The 18,224-nt window shown below is 42.7% G+C and overlaps 1 protein-coding gene across 4 annotated transcripts in view; it reads left to right on the plus strand.

Annotated features, from left to right (window-relative positions):
- Positions 1-309: 309 nt before the first annotated feature.
- Positions 310-18,224, plus strand: part of EPSTI1 (epithelial stromal interaction 1) — a 100,583-nt gene continuing 82,668 nt past the window's right edge. For all 4 annotated transcript variants that reach the window (XR_009536778.1, XR_009536779.1, XM_060129178.1 and 1 more), the window contains exons 1-2: positions 310-599; positions 16,972-17,030. Coding sequence is in view for 2 of the 4 variants with exons in the window: in XM_060129178.1 (XP_059985161.1) it covers positions 421-599; positions 16,972-17,030 (238 nt within the window). In the remaining 2 variants the exon portion in view is untranslated. The remainder of the gene's footprint in view (positions 600-16,971; positions 17,031-18,224) is intronic.

Genomic DNA, 18,224 nt, shown 5'->3' on the forward strand with positions numbered 1-18,224 from the left:
ACCTGTTAAATAGTCCTAAGTTGTCTTTCAGGATTTCAGTTACCTGGAGGCTACTCCCTACTCCCTGCTTGCATGAGGTCTCCGTGATTGATCATAGATAACTTTATCACCCTTTAAGGTGGCTGTGAGACCTCAAACCAACTCACCTGTAGCTGGCCAGGCGCGCTCCATTCAACATCCCAGGCGGGGCGCGCGGCCGGCGCTGTAACCTGCGATCGGGTCAGAGGGCGCCAGGGAGGAGCAAGGTCGGGGAAGTCCTGGGGGGCGGGGCAGCCCGCGCTGGTAGCGGGAATCGAAACTCAACTGCTAAACCCGCCGCTCCCGCTCTTCGAAATCGCATCTCGAGACCCGCGAAGCGTCTCAGCTCGGCCCTCATCCTTCCCGCAGCGGCGGCGGCCCGGGACCCGCGGGCTGTGGACCATGTACACCCGCAGTGGGGTGCAGGGCTCCGGGTTCGGAGCCCCCGCCGCCTCCCGCCCGGCCCGGGACCCCGCTGCGTGGCGCGGGGAGCTGGGCCCGCCGCAGGGCCCCAGGCGGGGTTTGGAGGAGGCTCCCGAGAGCCCTTCGCGGGAGAGCCCGGAGCACGCGGGCCGGAGGTTGTAAGTATTTAACCACCTGTCCTGCGGGGCGGGAGCTCAGACCCCAAACAGGCGCCCAGGCTCTTCTCAGATCACCTAAGTTTGAACCACAGGGGCCCCATTACAGGGTCTCTAAGAAAATGCAGGCTCATTTGTCTAAACAATAGCAGACATGAATTACCTTATAAACTGTGTGTGCCGGTCCGGGATCCTTACTGAACATCCGACCGAGCCCGCGTTCCTTTTGAGGACACTACCTTCCTGATTCTTCAAGGCTGGCTACAGGACTAGGCTACTACTGGGTGTGTAGTAACTGCCTAGGCTTCTTACTAATTTTCCAGATATCTCCAGAACTCATGCTCTTAAATAGTATGAAAATATTTTCTTCCCTTCCTATCTTAAAAAAACTGATGCCCTAAATAGTATCTTCACATCAGCTGGGAGGGTAAGGGTGAAGAGAGAATGTGTTATTGGGTAGAAATGCAAATGCTGCCTCTAGAAGCCTGCATTCCAATAAAACTCCCGGATAAAGTAGCCCCTTAGGACCAGAGGACTGAGCCGGAGAGGAAGTGAGTGGGTGTAGTGTTTCTTGCCGCGGGTGTTGATAAGTGCTCTACATGGGAACAGGAACTTTATTCCTGGTCTTTGCTTCAGGGACCACAGTTACTATCCTGGAAACATTTATTATGTAAAGTGTCAGTGATCCTTTCCCACCAATGGAATGAGATGCTTTAATCCAACAGTAGGGTTTGTAAAGACATTACTGCTTTTGAAGTGCTGCTTCTGTGAACTGGAACTTTCCAGATGGTTTCATTTTCATCAACTTCTAGTTACATGAAACACAAACGTTGGTTTCTAAGGAACAGTATATAACCTTATGCCCAATAAACAGATTTTCTTTCATCCCTTAACTTTTGAAAGAATTCATAAGTACCAGGCTTTTTAATATTATTCAGCTTTGGGTTGCCCTTAGGTGGTGTGGGTGATTTCAATTAGAGATTGCTGCATTTCTTTCCTACTCAGAATGGGGGTGGGGGGCGGGGCGGAGCGGAATTCCCCAGCGGTCCAGTGGTTAGGACTCAGCGCGCTCACTGCTAGGGCGGATTCAAGTTTGATCCATGGTGGGGAACTAAGATACTGCAAGCCGAGCGGTGCGGCCCAAAGAAGAAGCGGGGGATATCTGGCCATAATGGAAGTCCTTTAATTCTGAGTATAGCTCTGTAAGCTGTAGCATTTGATGTAACAGAGGTCACGGATGTATGGTTTCACGTTGATGATGAATACCCTCTATGTGCCTTTTTTTTCTATTTTAAAGATCTACTTAGACATAATCATTTAATTGCAAGCTCATAACATCTCATAAACATTAGCAGTTGCATCTGTCTGTTTTCTTATTTGTAAATTAATTGTAAATTACCCCAGAATCTTGCTGGACTAAATTGCTCAGAAAGGGGCAGTTTTCTAATTAATTTTCCAGGCCTCAGTATCTGAAGACCTCACTACATTTTGTGATTTCTAATTTGCCAGTAGACCATGAGAGAATACATGGGTGAGTTCAGTGGTGTTTCACAGAACTCACTATTTTCATGTGAACCAGTTGCAATAAGCAGAACATTATAAGATACATTTCCTTCTATGTATATAACAAGTAAGATCCTGTTTGGACCACTCTGAATTCTTCTTACATCTCCAGTAGTCACTTAAATCTGCTGTTTATTCTTGCTTGTCTCCTTTAATGGAAGCAGGAAACCAAGGAAACTTGTTGAATGGCAAATAACATCTCAGTAAAACTGACCAAAAAGTGCCGTTAAGATTTATTTTCTTGGAGAGAAATTAGAAGCATTTTCTGATAGAAAATTAAGAAAAAGGAAGGATAGAGTTAAGTGCTTAATAGTGAAACTTCACTTGTTCACTTTCAATATGAGCTTATTTATATGCTAAAGGGTTGAACTTTGACCTTGTTTTGTGCGCATCCTTCCACTTATTCATTAGGGAAGCCCCAACGTGGGAAGAGGAGCTTTGATGCCAGGCAGGCTTGGGTTCAAGTTCTGATTCTGCCATTACTTACTCTCTGAACTTCAGCTACTTTATGTCTCAGTGTCCTCATTAGGTGAAGTGAGATAATACCAACCTCTCAGGGTCTGTGTATGTGTGTGTCTGTGTATCCATAAAACAATTTCATGCCTGGCAGAAAACAAGTATCCAGTAAATGTTGGGTGCTGATAGCCTTGAATTCATTTAACAAATGTTTATTGACCAAGTACTGTGCTGTCACCCTGAAGTGTTTATGCCTTGTAAAAACACACTGATTTAAAACGCTGACTTACATATAAATAGAGAGAGACTTTAAGGCAAGTTGTTAGAATGATTCCTGAGGACCTCTAATAGAATCTAAGGCAAGGCTGAGCCCTTAACTATATTTGGATTTAAGTAAAGTGTTTACTAATAAATATTGGATTTCCTAATTCTTTTCAGTTCGTGATTTTATCTTAAATATTGTAAGCTATTTATACAGATTTAAAGAGAAAAAAGTTCACACAAACTTCTAATCCAAAGTAATCCTTTACCCTTCCCCCAAACTCTAGATAAATATAAGACTAAGGCATGGGTTTTTCTGGAAGGGAATTTTACCTCATTTTACCCAATTCTGGGCAAAAGGCTCTTGCCTATGATAGCAATACAGGCAAGGTTCACTTTGTTCAGATACTTGTCTATAACCGTACCTAAAGGTGGTCCTCTATCTTGATGCTGTTTGAAGGATATATAAAGATATTCTGAAAATGAACCCATAATGTGGAATTTCACTATACAGTTAACTTTAACATAATTTGTATACAAACTCAGTTTACCTTAACATATTTGTGGCCAACTTTATAGCAAAAACTGTAGAGACTTAAAGATTAGCAATAATAACGGCAAGCACTTATGTATTTAACTTATGTTTGTGAAAGTGCATTGCATATGTTAACTCTTTTTTTAAAAAAAATTATTTATTATTTATTTTTGGCTGCATTGGGTCTGTTGCTGTGTGCGGGCTTTCTCTAGTTGCGGTGAGCGGGGGCTGCTCTTTGTTGTGGTGCACGGGCTTCTCATTGCGGTGGCTTCTCTTGTTGCGGAGCACGGACTCTAGGCACGTGGGCTTCAGTAGTTGCAGCACGTGGGCTCAGTAGTTGTGGCTCGCGGGCTCTAGAGCGCAGGCTCAGTAGTTGTGGCGCATGGGCTTAGTTGCTCTGAGGCATGTGGGATCTTCCCGGACCAGGGCTCGAACCTGTGTCCTCTGCTCTGGCAGGTGGATTCTTAACCACTGTGCCACCAGGGAAGCCCCATACATATGTTAACTCTTTGAATCTTCACAACAACCCTATAAAAAGAGAGGGTTTCTAGCTCTGGATATTTAATTAGAAATACAGGAAAAAATAACTACTCAACCAAAGACAAGCCCTTGTGTAGCTTATAGTCTAATTGATGGGGCAGACAGTTATCAGATAATTACATGAGTAACTCTTTATATGCACTGTGAAGGAAAGCCAGGGCCTGAGCTAGTCTGGGGAGCAGGAAAAGTGTTCCCAAGAGGTGATGTTTGAACTGTGATCTATAGGAGAATTAGGAGTTGTGGGTTTTTTGGGTTTTTGTTTTGTTTTTTTCTGACAAATACGTTGTTGCAACACCAATTATCTATAATTCAATTCCTTTCTGACACTACTCACAGCTGCTGCAGATGCCACAAGTTAAGGGCTCAGTCCCACAAGCCTGCTCCCACTTTAGGAGTAAGCCACAAGGGGGGCCCCAGGCTACCCACATCTCTGACTACAAATTTGGGGGTTCCCATGACCTCCCCCCGTGCCCAGGTTTGATAATTCACTAGAATGACTCCCAGAACTCATGGCAACCACTATACTTACAGTTACAGTTTTATTATAAAGGATACAGCCCTGGAACAGCCAAATGGAAGATGTGGGGAGGGGGGTTGCACAGAGTTTCCATACCCTTTTTGGGTGGGTCACCCTCCTAGCACCTGGATGTCTTCACTAATTTGGAAGCTCCCCAAACCTCATTGTTTGAGGATTTTTATTTAGGCTTCATCACATAGGCATAATTGATTAAATTGTTGGCCCTTGGTGATTGAACTCAATCTCCAGCCCCTCTCCCCTTCCCAGAGCTGGGGGAGAGGTGGACCTGAAAGTTCTAACCCTCTAATCACGTGGTTGTTTTTTATGGCAAACAGCTCCCATCCCGAAGCTATCTAGGGCCCCCACCAGGAATCATCTCTTTAGCATATAATTGACATTCTTTTTTATTGGCTGTGTTGGGTCTTCGTTGCTGCACGCGGGCTTTCTCTAGTTGCGGTGAGTGGGGGCTACTCTTCGTTGTGGTGTGTGGGCTTCTCATTGTGGTGGCTTCTCTTGTTGAGGGAGCATGGGCTCTAGGCACGGGGGCTTCAGTAGTTGTGGCACACAGGCTCAGTAGTTGTGGCTCACGGGCGTAGTTGCTCCGTGGCATGTGGCATCTTCCGGAACCAGGGATCAAACCCATGTCCCCTGCATTGGCAGGTGGATTCCTAACCACTGCGCCACCAGGGAAGTCCTGACATTCTTATAACTTAGAATTCCGAGGATTTTAAGGAGCTCTGAGCCAGGAACCAGGGACAATGATTGAATACTTAGACTTTATTATACCACGGTAGTTTAAATAGCCTCTATGGCAGCCAGGGAAGCTTGCTATTCAGATCTTCAAAAGACTCTACTGTGGGGAGCACAGTCAACTGACAGCTCTAGTTGCCATCCTTTTGAATCCATTGTACCCTCTGCTCTGAGAGCACTCTTATTCTGCACTCTTCCCACCAGTGTCTGAGCATTCCAGGTGGGACTCCTTTATGGGGCAGCTTTTGCCAGAAGACGCCCCACTGACCTATCCAAGATTTTCTCAGAACCGTATACCAGTCTGAGGCTCTTCCTACTCAGTCCTCCCTCTCTCCCTTCACAGGTGTCAGACCTACTCATGTTCTTAAGGCTTTCCCTGCCTACTGCTGCTTGCTCACCTTTTATCCTTCACAAGCCTTCCTCCCAGTAAATCTCCTGCTTGTGTAATCTCATCTTGATGTCTACTCCTCGGAGGACCCGAATTGACACAGCCTTTAAGATACACCATACCCCTGACAACAGCAGCTTAGACACCATGGCTGTTGGGAATGCTATATGTCCTGGGGAAATCCACTCCTTTTCCTTATTTCGTCCCTTGGGGCTCAGGGGACATTCCCTAGTTTCCTTCCTCTAACTTCAATACTTTGCCCAGTTTGTTGTGCTCCAGGGAAGAAATTGACCCTGGTAACTGATACATTTTTTTCCCCTTCATCCTCAAACTCTCAAGGGAGAGTGAAGGGAGAATAAAGAATGACTTGGGGGCTTCCCTGGTGGCGCAGTGGTTGAGAATCTGCCTCCCAGTGCAGGGGACACGGGTTCGAGCCCTGGTCTGGGAGGATCCCACATGCCGCAGAGCAACTGGGCCCGTGAGCCACAATTACTGAGCCTGCGCGTCTGGAGCCTGTGCTCCTCAACAAGAGAGGCTGCGATAGTGAGAGCCCTGCGCACCGCGATGAAGAGTGGCCCCCGCTTGCCACAACTAGAGAAAGCCCTCGCACAGAAACGAAGACCCAACACAGCCATAAATAAATAAATAAAATTAAAAAAAATGTATTTAAAAAGAATGGCTTGGTAAGCCCACTTATTAATGGCCGATTCCTGATTTTTCTCTCTTAAAGAACACTGTGTTATTATTATTATTATTTTTTGCGGTACGCGCGCCTCTCACTGTTGTGGCCTCTCCCGTTGCTGCGCACAGGCTCCGGACGCGCAGGCTCAGCGGCCATGGCTCACGGGCCCAGCCACTCCGCGGCATGTGGGATCTTCCCGGACTGGGGCACGAACCCGTGTCCCCTGCATCGGCAGGCGGACTCTCAGCCACCGGGCCACCAGGGAAGCCCTACTATGTTATTTTAGTATTAAACATTTCATAAATGTAAGATGAGATATAAGATGGGAAAAATGATAACATAGTCATTAAGTTATAGAGCATTAGTTCCATTTTTATAAACATCACTATTTAATCATTGTTGAGTATACTCTTAATCCTGATGTATAATTTATACCCAAGACAGACCATCAAAAACTTCTTAAGTCATTCTTGACTCAGCTCACTTGAATCTGAACTAGCCACATAAAATAGTCTTAAATGAAGCGCAAGTTTTTACAAACTTACGAGAGCCTACAGGAACTGCTATCCCTATTTTTTCTTCACTGCAAATGCCCCAGATTTCTCTTCTGTCTCCTCTTACGGCAGTGAGAAAATAAGCTTTTGCCTGTAGTTAAATGGCATGAAAGCATCAGGCTATTACCCCTCCTTGGACATGGAGAACTGAATAACGCCTGAGTTCCTTTTAGTGCTCTGAAATAATGGTACCTAGGAAGAGAAAAATCTGTGATTGATTCTAATGAGAAATCTTCCTGATGGCTGAATATAGATAGCTATTCATTAGGGAACTATTTAACTCAGTCTCCAGGCAAGGCTCGTAAGCATTCAGCAAGTTTGTAAAACAACAGACAGTGTTTAACTCAATGATAATTTTATGACTCAGTGAGCTGGGTAGGTGTCTCTATGGGCAGATTCTACTACCAAACTAATCAGTAGAGCTTTCCTTATTTGACTGCTTTTAGGTCTCACGCTCTTTGGAAGCCTCTGTTTGACTGCTTTTAGAATTAAGAAATGTGACAAAGCACTGCAGTACTGTGGTAGCAGAAAGGAAATTAGTTATGACCTGGAATAGTTAAACTGGGTACTCCGAGGGACTAAAACCGAAATAACAATCAGTACCTCGAACTTTTATGTCTTGAACTTATAACCGCGTGCTACACGCATCATATAATTCATTTTTCTCTTCACAGTAAACACTATGCCCCATTATAGTTGAAGAAACTGAGTCTTGAGAGAGTGTATGATTTCCTAAGGTCTCATGGCTTTTTTTTAGTCACAGAACCAGCCCTCAGACCTGAGTCTATCTACCAAAGTCTGGATCCTGAACATGATGGGGCTGGAGGAGGGAGTGACAGTGCAGCTCGTGAATTTCCTATCAGTGGTCCTATTTTCACATCAAGAAAATAGAATTCCTGTAGACTGAAGAGAGTGGTACTATAGAATCAGCAATGTGACATTTATTTACAGTTTTAAAATGATTTGGATAGAGAAGTAGTTTGTAGGAGCAAAGTTTCTGGGGCGATCCTGTTTTCTCTGCTGCTTTTCTTCATGACAGCTTGGTTGGCTTACATTAGAACAGTTTTCTCACTGTCACTGTTTCTGAGCAACCTAAACCCCATACTGCCTTCCAGAGATCTTTCAGACTTCTGACCGTAGCCTAAAGTTAGCAATGCATTTGACATTCATGACCTAGTACATGTATGGGTCTAGGTCATATGTGAGTTTATATATAACTGAAAAAATGTCAGAAAACAGTTCTCACCCTTACTATATGTGATGGACTTTGACTTTTTCTATTCTTTGTTTTTTTTTTTTTTTTTTTTTGCGGTACGCGGGCCTCTCACTGTTGTAGCCTCTCCCGTTGCAGAGCATAGGCTCTGGACGCGCAGGCTCAGCGGCCATGGCTCACGGGCCCAGCCGCTCCGTGGCATGTGGGATCTTCCCGGCCTGGGGCACGAACCCGTGTCCCCTGCAAAGGCAGGCGGACTCTCAACCGCTGTGCCACCAGGGAAGCCCGACATTTTCTATTCTTATTCATTAAAAATAAACCCATTAAGTTGACTTCATGGCCCATTAGTGGGTTACCACCTACAGTGTGAAAAGCAAAGCATTGTTCTTTGCATGGCAGAAGAGATTGTTGGAATGGATGGAAAGAAAAGACATTTTGGTTTGATTAGGTCAAATTTACCTTCCTGTTTATACAGGAGGGGAGAAATTATGGTCCTGTTTAGGATGAATTTCCAACTTTTCTGCACTAGATTCCACTCCTTAATGTGGTATGCATTTGAATTCTGCTAAGTCTTGGGGAGCAATCATTTTTGTTCAAATACAATATCAAAAATGAGTGGGCATTTCTCAAAAAGTCTGACAGCTGAAACAGTGAAGCAATAAATCAACAGGATGATGAAAGCTTGAAAACACATAATACCTATAATAATCGTTTAGAAGCATAGCAGAAATGAGAAAAAAGAAACTTAGTTCAATTACACATTAAGGTTACTTACTTCAAAGTCAGTAGAGTGCTGTAAGGTTATACTGTTGTTGAGATTAATTGCATCTATTCAGAATGTATTTGAATCTGAAACAAAACCTTAACAGGAAAAAAATCATCAAAGGGAGAAGACTGCATTTGAAGGGTCTTCTATATCAGAGAATCAGCCAATGATGGTTCCTTTGTTCTGTAATGTTTGTAATTCACCCCCCCCACCATGAACACTTAAAAGGCAATTTATTAAAGTCCTGTAGAAAAACTCAAGACATTTCCCATCCTTAAAACTCAAGGGCTGGTATTGCCCAGTGTTTGTTCTGCTAGGGGACCAGTGAGAGCAGAAATCCTGTGCTACCTAGTCCTGTAAGAAAAGCTGAACCCCTGATTTAAGAAGTCTTTATTTTAAATATTTTCTCATTTAATACTCCTTGGAATATTTTTTCATGATTATAAAGGTAAAGTCATATCTGCTTGTTATAAAAATCTAAACATGACATTGGGAATTCCCTGGTGGTCCAGTGGTTAGGACTGAGCACTTACACTGCCGTAGCCCAGGTTGAATTCCTGGTCGGGGAACTAGGATCCCACAAACCATGCGGCGTGGCCAAAACCCCCAAAAACCCCAAAAAACTAAACATTACAAAACTAATACAGAAAGGAAAAGTCCCCTGCAATTCAGATCCTTAGAAATAAACACTTCAAGCTGTTTGGTATAAGGACCTCTTTATCTTTAAAGTGTAAGTTGTTCTTTTTGACTTTTAATCCAAGTAGAAAGACTTAGAGCCATTATGCCCTTCAATTTCTACCGCCAATAGAAGGTGACAATAATAATAAGTGTCTTATACATAATATGTTATATATAATTATTATAATAAAATAGATATCTCCAAATAGGTGTCTTAAGCATAGACGGCTTTGTTTCTCTCCTATAAAGTAAGTCTGAAGGTAGGTAGTCTGGGGATGATATAGTACAAATAATAGGCAATCATAATAGAACATTTGTTATTTCCTAGCCTTGTTCTAAGCACTTCATACTCTAAGAGATATCTGTTATCCCCATTTTACAGGTGAAAGAATGGAAAAACTAATTTGCTCAAAGTTATAGTTAGGAAGTAACAGAATTAGGGTTCAAAGCAGGGCACTTTGGCAATAGATTACCACTCGTGTGGTAGTCTTACAGATTGCTTCTTTCTGCTCTGCTGTTTCTGATATATGTCTTACATATTCAAGTTGCCTCACTGACCAAGATGGTTGCTTGAGCACCAGCTTACACTTCAACCTTCCAGGAAGGGGGCAGGGCAACCAAAAAGCTTTTCCTGTCCATCTGTCTGTCTTCATTTAATGGAGATTTCCTAGAAATCCTTCTCAATGGCTTCCCCTTATATCTCAATTTGCCAAACTTAATCACACAGTCATATTTGGCTATAAAGAAGGTTGGGGACTATAGTCTTAATGGAGCACATTGTTAACCTGAATAATATAGGAGTGCTTTTAGTAAGGAGGTGGTGAGAATGAATGGTTAGGTAGGCCAGCATCTATTCTGGTTTAGGAATTGAGGAGAGTCAGGCATAAGAGCAGAAATTAATCATATGATCAAACTGTCACTGGAACTTTGGAAGTGCAAATGGGATATCTCCGGAAGAAAATTTTAAATGTAGTCCACATTCCTGTTCAGAGTATTGATTTTAGAGGACTATTACGGGTTTTCTTCTGGATAATGTTCTGTGCAATCTTTGTTTTATGCTTTGCACATCCTGCAGGATTGTTTATAATAGTGAACAATTGAAACAACTGAAATGGTTAAGTGAGTGGTTATATTAATGGTGCATTGATGTTGTGAAATATTATGTAGCCATTTAATATTAAGCTTGTTACGTGCATAATTGGGAAAACCACTTATAAGTGAAAGCAGCATATAAAATTGGACTTTATATATGATTGCAACTGTGAAATATGTACAGAATATAGATTGAACTGAAATTCACCCAAATAACACTGTAATTGAGATCTCTGAGGAGTGGGGTTATGAGTGACTTTTAAATGTTTTAAAGATAATTTTCTGCATTTTCTTATGTGAGCATATGTTTATTTCAAAATCAGGATGAATTTCATTTTTAAATATTCTATGCAGATATTTAGATATAAATACCTTGTCTTGCATTTCTAGTTTTCTCCTTTAAGTTACAGATTGCCTTGAGGAGCAGTGCTTAAGACATGTGGACATATTCAGAGCTTAGCCTAATGATAACAATAATAATAAGAGGAATAATAATAATAGACAATGTATAACAATTTGATAAGTGTTTTCATGCAAATGCCAATTTTCTTTTCACTAAGCCATTCTTAAATATTCTTTTGTTGGAAAAGATAGTCCTCCTTGGGCCTCTTGCACTCTAGATGTCTTGCTGGGTATGCCAAGATTGCATACCTGACTACTCTAACCTGGACTATTTCTTAGGGTTGTTGTGTAGCTGGGAACCTTGAGAGATGAGGTACATTCTCCCCAGAACAAAGACCAGGCTTGCTTACTATCTGCTGTAAAAATGGTGGATTCCACGATTCAGTGTTCCTCAGCTGCAGTGCAAACACACTGTGTGTGCAGCATCCGTCATGTTGACTTGGAGCCAGAGAGGACAGACATAAATATGCTGAGGCCATGCCATGAATAATAAAGTCTACCAGCATCCATGAAATAGTAACAGCCTAACTATTAGGCTAACTTTAGCTTGCAAGTAGGTTCAAATCACATCCCAGACCTGACATCTCTATGTTCTGAAAATATGAATTCCTTGTAGTTACTTTTACTGAGGAAACAATTTAATACATTTTGCAAGTATACTTACCAATTGGTCCCCATCTCTACTTGCATCACTGGTTTTTGCCCTCATAAAGATGGTGAGTCTCTCCTTTATTATATTTCATATATATTCTTTGTATCTTTAGAGTGAATCTTTCTTGCTTTTTTTTAATAGATGAACTTATTTTTATTTATTTGTTTATTTAATGAGATTGAGATTAACACATATACAGTATTTATTTTTAATTAATTTATTTTTGGCTGCGTGGGGTCTTCGTTTCTGTGCACAGGCTTTCTCTAGTTGTGGTGAGCAGGGGCTACTCTTTGTTGCAGTGCACAGGCTTCTCTTTGCGGTGGCTTGTCTTGTTGCAGAGCACGGGCTTTGGGCGCTGGGGCTTCACTAGTTTTGGCACGCGGGCTCAGTAGTTGTGGTTCTTGGGCTCTAGAGCGCAGGCTTAGTAGTCGTGGCACACAGGCTTAGTTGCTCCGCGGCATGTGGGATCTTCCTGGACCAGGGCTCGAACCCGTGTCCCCTGCACTGGGAGGCAGATTCTTAACCACTGCACCACCAGGGAAGCGCTCTTGCTTCTTTTTTCATAGCTTTTTATCATTTACATGTATGTGTTTCAAGTGAAGAAGCACAACATCTTTCAGGTCTATCCTGTGTGATTGTGTCAGTTAGTAACTATACAGACTTGCCTGGCTAAGGTGGTAATTTGAAGCTGAAATACATACGAAATCATTTGCCTTAGTGTGGGGTTACCTCCACCTGGCAGAAGGGGCACTTTTTTCTAATTTGCATAAATTTACCACCTCTCACTGAGCCATGGGCCTATGTGAGGATCCTGGGATGGATGTGTGTGTGTGTGTGTGTGTGTGTGTGTGTGTGTGTGTGTGTGTGTGTGTGTGTGTGTGTGTGTGTGTGTGTGTGTGTGTGTGTGTACCTCTTTCTACTTCCCATAAAGGTATCCTATGAACAAAGGCCCTGATGACCTGGTGGTCTCTTGTTTATCTTTTCCTTCTGGGTGTCTGTTTAGCCCTCTGGGCACCTATTCCACCCTCCAACAGAAGCTGTGAGTTACAGAACTAACCAGCTTCACATCCGTCTCTTGGGTGTGCAGACTATGTCTGGGGCTCTGCAGGCTCTGAGACCAAAGAGAATTCATTAGTCCTTCCACACCAGAGATGTGGAATGCAGGATCAGGGCTGGTGTGACGGGCTTAGGGGACAAGGATGATTTACTCAGTCTGATCTTGGTATTTTTTTTCTTAGGAATACGGTCTGTTTGTAAAAGAAGTTTTGCAAACCTGAATGCCTCATAAGGTTTGATTCATGTTGGTTAAAAACAGTAAGCTTCAGAGTCCTATGTTGAAGACGGTATTAAAAAGATATATAGAAAAACACATCTAGAATCTAAATCTCTATCCAGTGCCTTTGATTAACCAGAAATTTTCCTTTGTTTCAATTTCACCCAAGGATAAGATTTTCTTGAACTATGAAAACCTCAAACCAATCTTTTGTAGGACAGTAGACTTTATGTGTCTACTATTCTGCTTGAAATGATGTTTGTCACTGATGTTTGTCTCTTTCTGAATTTTTGCTCTTGAGTGCATTTCTTTTTTACTCAAACCAGTGTTGTTCCTAATTAGAAATTTAAATTACATCTGCTGCAGTTTGTACACACCAGGATGTATTTATGTAATACTTTCAGCCAGCCAAGATATTTTTCATGACTCCAACATACCATTTTTTTCATAGAGTGCTTATTGATGAGACCTTATAAAAATGCACAAGAATGTGCACGGAGAGGCAGTTGTGTAGCTCAGGAGAGACGTCACAAGGAAGAGATTTCTTAAATATGTATTTAAGAAATATATGGTACAGAAAAACACTTCTCCATCTTACGCCGTTCTTTATACGTTCTCCCTTAGTGTATCTCATGGATGTGTGCTGTTGGAAAGTGAAAATAATCTTACAAATGGAGATATTTCATTAAATTTCCATGAGGTAATTAAGGAAACTCATTTTCAAAGATATACATTTATTTCAGTGGCTTGCATGTTGCTTAATCAGGAAATGACCAGAATACTAAATACAGGTAGGTTGGGCTTGTCTCCATCAGTAGCTTTGAGAGTCAGGCTGGGGGCTTCCCTGGTGGCGCAGTGGTTGAGAGTCCGCCTGCCGATGCAGGGGACACGGGTTTGTGCCCCGGTCCGGGAGGAACCCACATGCCGCGGAGCGGCTGGGCCTGTGAGCCACGGCCGCTGAACCTGCGCGTCCGGAGCCTGTGCTCCGCAACGGGAGAGGCCACAACGGTGAGAGGCCCGCGTACCGTAAAAAAAAAAGAAAAAAAAAGAGAGTCAGGCTGTTGAAAGGAATGACATGGAGGTTAAAACAGCAGAGGCCCTTGCTGTGGGTGGAAACTACTTGGCTGAAAGCATGAATAAGTTATACTTGTTATTCATGTCAAGGGAAAGCTAAGAGAGAAGGGATGAATATTTGTATCTACCCAGGAGTTATGCGCTGCCACAGGATATTAAAAAATAAAAAGCCGATGCTGAGACTTAAGCTCCTCTTCCTATAGGAAGGAAGAGGAATAGAGGCTCCATTGTTTGGCAATGCTTTCTTCTGAATATTATATTTCAGATTTGACATTTTCAGCCAATAAAATATTGCTAAGAAGGTTGCTAAGGAATTCTCTAACATAGAACATTTCTTACCGGGACCACTGTCCTTGAGCCTGGGGTTATGTTTAAATGTTTTCGATTAAAAGCCTTTGATTTCAAGGCTAGATAATTCTCCCCCTTTTTTCACGGCCCTGTATTGTCTGGGTACTTGTCGGCTACACATGTTGGCCATAGATTGACCACAGAACTATTCCTAAAACGAAAGATTCTAGTGTGATATTGTCACACTTAATCAGATTAGATATTGCAGAATAAAATCTTTTACAAACTGTTTTTTCTTTTCAAACCTTTCCTGATATTTTTGTAAGAGAGATTCATGGAACTTGGAAAATTCTCTATGAAGTTTCTCTTAGCAAAGTGCTAGCACAGAAACCCTTTTTGCCACTTGAGATCCTATCCTTTAAGCCTCAACTTGCTATTCTCTGAAATTTTCTACTCCTCTGGGGTCTCACTGACTCCCCTCCACCTTGCATCTCTGACTACTTCCATCATCCCACTTTGAGGCTTGTTTGAATATCCTTGTGGTCTGCTCTGGTGGTTTTATGAATTGTTCCTAATTAAAGTGTAAGCTCTGTTAAAGGGGTTAGTGTCTGTTTTTTTGTATCTCCCCTCATGCCTTATAAGCCCCTAACATAACAAGTCCATAATGGGTGCTTGGCTAAGTAGATTTACTTTGTTTGGAAGTCTATCAAGAGGCCGAAGTTAAGGACAGTCATATTTTATGTTTTCTACATTGAGCTGAATACTTAGCTCCAGACACCCACCTGGTCTAAGTCAAAAGTGCTTGGTTTGAGTCTCAGTGCTATTGCTTAATTAACCTCATGATCTTTGGCATATGATTTAACGTCTGTGTCTTTATCAATGATTTATTAATCCCTCAATTCCCTTTTAGTCCAAATGTTTGAAGACAGCTTGATTGATCTACAGCACTGGTTCTCAAAGTGTGGTCCCCAGATCAAGAGTATCATCATCATCTGGGAACTGTTAAAAATGCAAGTTATAGACGCCCCCCGTCCCATACCTACTGAATCAGAAACTCAACATTTTACAAGCCCTCCAAGTGATTCTGATGCATGCTAAAGTTTAAGAACTACTGATTTGCAGTGTAGTCAAATCCCTGGTACGGTAAGAAGCTCCGTACCACAATGTTAATGGACATTGATGATTCTGCAGTCATTTCATGGTTGGCATTTAAATCCAGTGTCTCGTTTCATCTTTAAGGCTCTGAAGAATGGCTCACTATTGCATCATACTCAAGTTTGCAGGTACTACCCACAGAACTGCAGCTCCTAAGCTTCTATAAAGTGTGGACAATTGAGGAGTGAAAAATCTTTCTGAGGGTGAACAAAGAATATGCAATGGACAGGGGATTAATTTCCAGCGGCAGCCTCCTAATTTTGTATTCATCCCATTGTACGCATGCTAGGCTACACATGCAGCGTCTGCTGATATACGTTAGGTAATTGGGCATCCAGCAGCCCTGTTTGCATGCAGAGGTGGTTGCACACCTCCCATGTACAACGTGAAAATTAAAGCCCAGTTTGAAGCTGGCTGAAGGCTTACTGCTAGGAAAATGAGATAAGGAAGAAATGGCTTCTGTTAATCAGCGCTTTTGGCCTCTACTGTTCAATCTTTGCTAATTTGTCCTTTGAAACTGTATGTTCCGTGTTGGACAAAGTCTTCTAAGAGTATCTGGGATTTTTTTAAAAAAGACCTACACTTATAAGCTGATTGTATTTATCCGTAACATTTCCCCTCACACTGTACCTACATGTACGCTGCAGTCTTGCTGTGCTTATATTTCTGCTCTATGAAGTATTCATACCTCTGTGCGACTACATGTATCATCACAAAGAGCCACCCCCCAGCACAGACTCATGGACTGGGTCTCTGGCATCATTTCATTTCAATTCAGCCCACATTCATCAAGCAGCTACTTTGTGCCAGGGGCTGGGCCTATATGGATCCCTCAAGCACCGTTTCTGCCCTCAAAAGCTCACGATATTGTAACAACTTCTTGCACCTTAGTGGTGAATATTTTTGCTTCAGTGAAGTCTTCCCTGGTCCCCACTCCTCCCCCCCCCCAGAGAATTGAAGTGACTCCTCTGAACTCCTGATTATGCTCGACCTGTGTCCCCAGGAGAATGAGGGGCCCAGCGGACCCCTGCCTAGAAGTCAAAGCCCCAAAACACAAGACTTTGGCCATGTGGCCACTCAGATGGGTCATCAGGAGGAGGTGGCTGCATTGCAGATGGCCCCCTACGCCCAGTGTGTGGTAGCCAAAAATGTGTGAGTGTTTCCTGTACTCCTGTAGTGGGTGACATGGAAGAGAATGCCAGTCATCTCAAAGGGATGTGCCCATGAGCGCCACCTGGAGGCACAGAGGATCCCTACAAAGACAGTTTACCAAGAGCTGACCCTGAAGAAGTCACTTGTCATTCTCCATCAACTGCTTTATATTTCCATATGTGGCCGTGTGCACTTGTTTTAGTTTACCAGATAGATTGTAAGCTCCTGGAGAACACACCTGGGTCTTAAAAGGAATATTATCTTTCCTAGTACCTATTTGATGGTGATGATCATAAATACAGTATATTATCAGCAAGAATGTATGGTGCTTTATATGCATTAATAATTTCTCGTGACAATCCATTTTTTTTCTCTTCATTCTAGCACAGGTGCATATACCTTGATAGCACCAAATGAAAAACGAAGAAATGAGATGCAACGGAGTATGTATATTATTTACCATTCAAAATACTTCTCATTTTTCTTTTTGTTTTTAAACTACAGTTTTTGTTACTTTATTCATAATTTTTTAAAAAATTTATTTTTGGCTGTGTTGGGTCTTCATTGCTGCACGTGGGCTTTCTCTAGTTGCGGCGAGCAGGGGTTACGCTTCGTTGCGGTGTGCGGGTTTCTCACTACGGTGGCTTCTCTTGTCACGGAGCATGGGCTCTAGGCACGCCGGCTTCAGTAGTTGTGGCTCATGGGCTTAGTTGCTCCCCAGCATGTGGGATCTTCCCAGACCAGGGCTCGAACCCGTGTCCCCTGCATTGGCAGGTGGATTCTTAAGCACTGTGCCACCAGGGAAGCCCAACTTTGGCAGTTTTAATTATACCTTTTAAAATTATTCTATTTTAGTGCTTCTAAATTTGTTTCTCTGTGTTAATAGCAGAGCTCATTGCATGGTTATAAATCTGAGGTTCTGTTGGGCTTAAACAGTTTCACACCTATCAAGTTCCTGTAAAATTCGGCTCACTGCAGATGTCCTTACAGGACTTGGAACACTTTTGAAACAGACAAGTCATATATGAAATAGATTATAAAATAATCTGTCTCTTTCTAGACCTGTCCCATTCCTTTTTTATAAATTTTTATTTTTGGCTGCGTTGGGTCTTTCTTGCTGTGCGTGGGCTTTCTCTACTTGCGGTGAGCTGGGGCTACTCTTTGTTGCGGTTCCTGGGCTTCTCATTGGGTGGCTTCTCTTGTTGCAGAGCACGGGCTCTAGGTGTGGGCTTCAGTAGTTGTGGCACATGGGCTTAATAGTTGTGGCTCACGGTCTCTAGAGCTCAGGCTCAGTAGTTGTGGCGCATGGGCTTAGTTACTCCACAGCATATGGGATCTTCCTGGACCAGGGCTCGAACCCGTGTCCCTTGCATTGGCAGGCGGATTCTTAACCGCTGCACCACCAGGGAAGTCCCTGTCCCATTCCTTCTTAATGGAATTTTTTTTTCAGTCTCTGTGTTCCCATAATTTTGTAACTATCAGAGTCTACCCTCAGCTGTTTTTATTCGTGACTTCACTTTCCTTCTTTAGATTATAAGCTCTCTGAGGGCAGGGGCTACATCTTACTTGTTTTTGTGCTCCTTGTACCTAGTGGGCATATAGCATGCTTAACTGAAGTTATACAGTAAAATAAAGGC

This window comes from Lagenorhynchus albirostris, chromosome 18, assembly GCF_949774975.1.
Source record: "Lagenorhynchus albirostris chromosome 18, mLagAlb1.1, whole genome shotgun sequence".
Lineage (NCBI taxonomy): Eukaryota > Metazoa > Chordata > Mammalia > Artiodactyla > Delphinidae > Lagenorhynchus > Lagenorhynchus albirostris.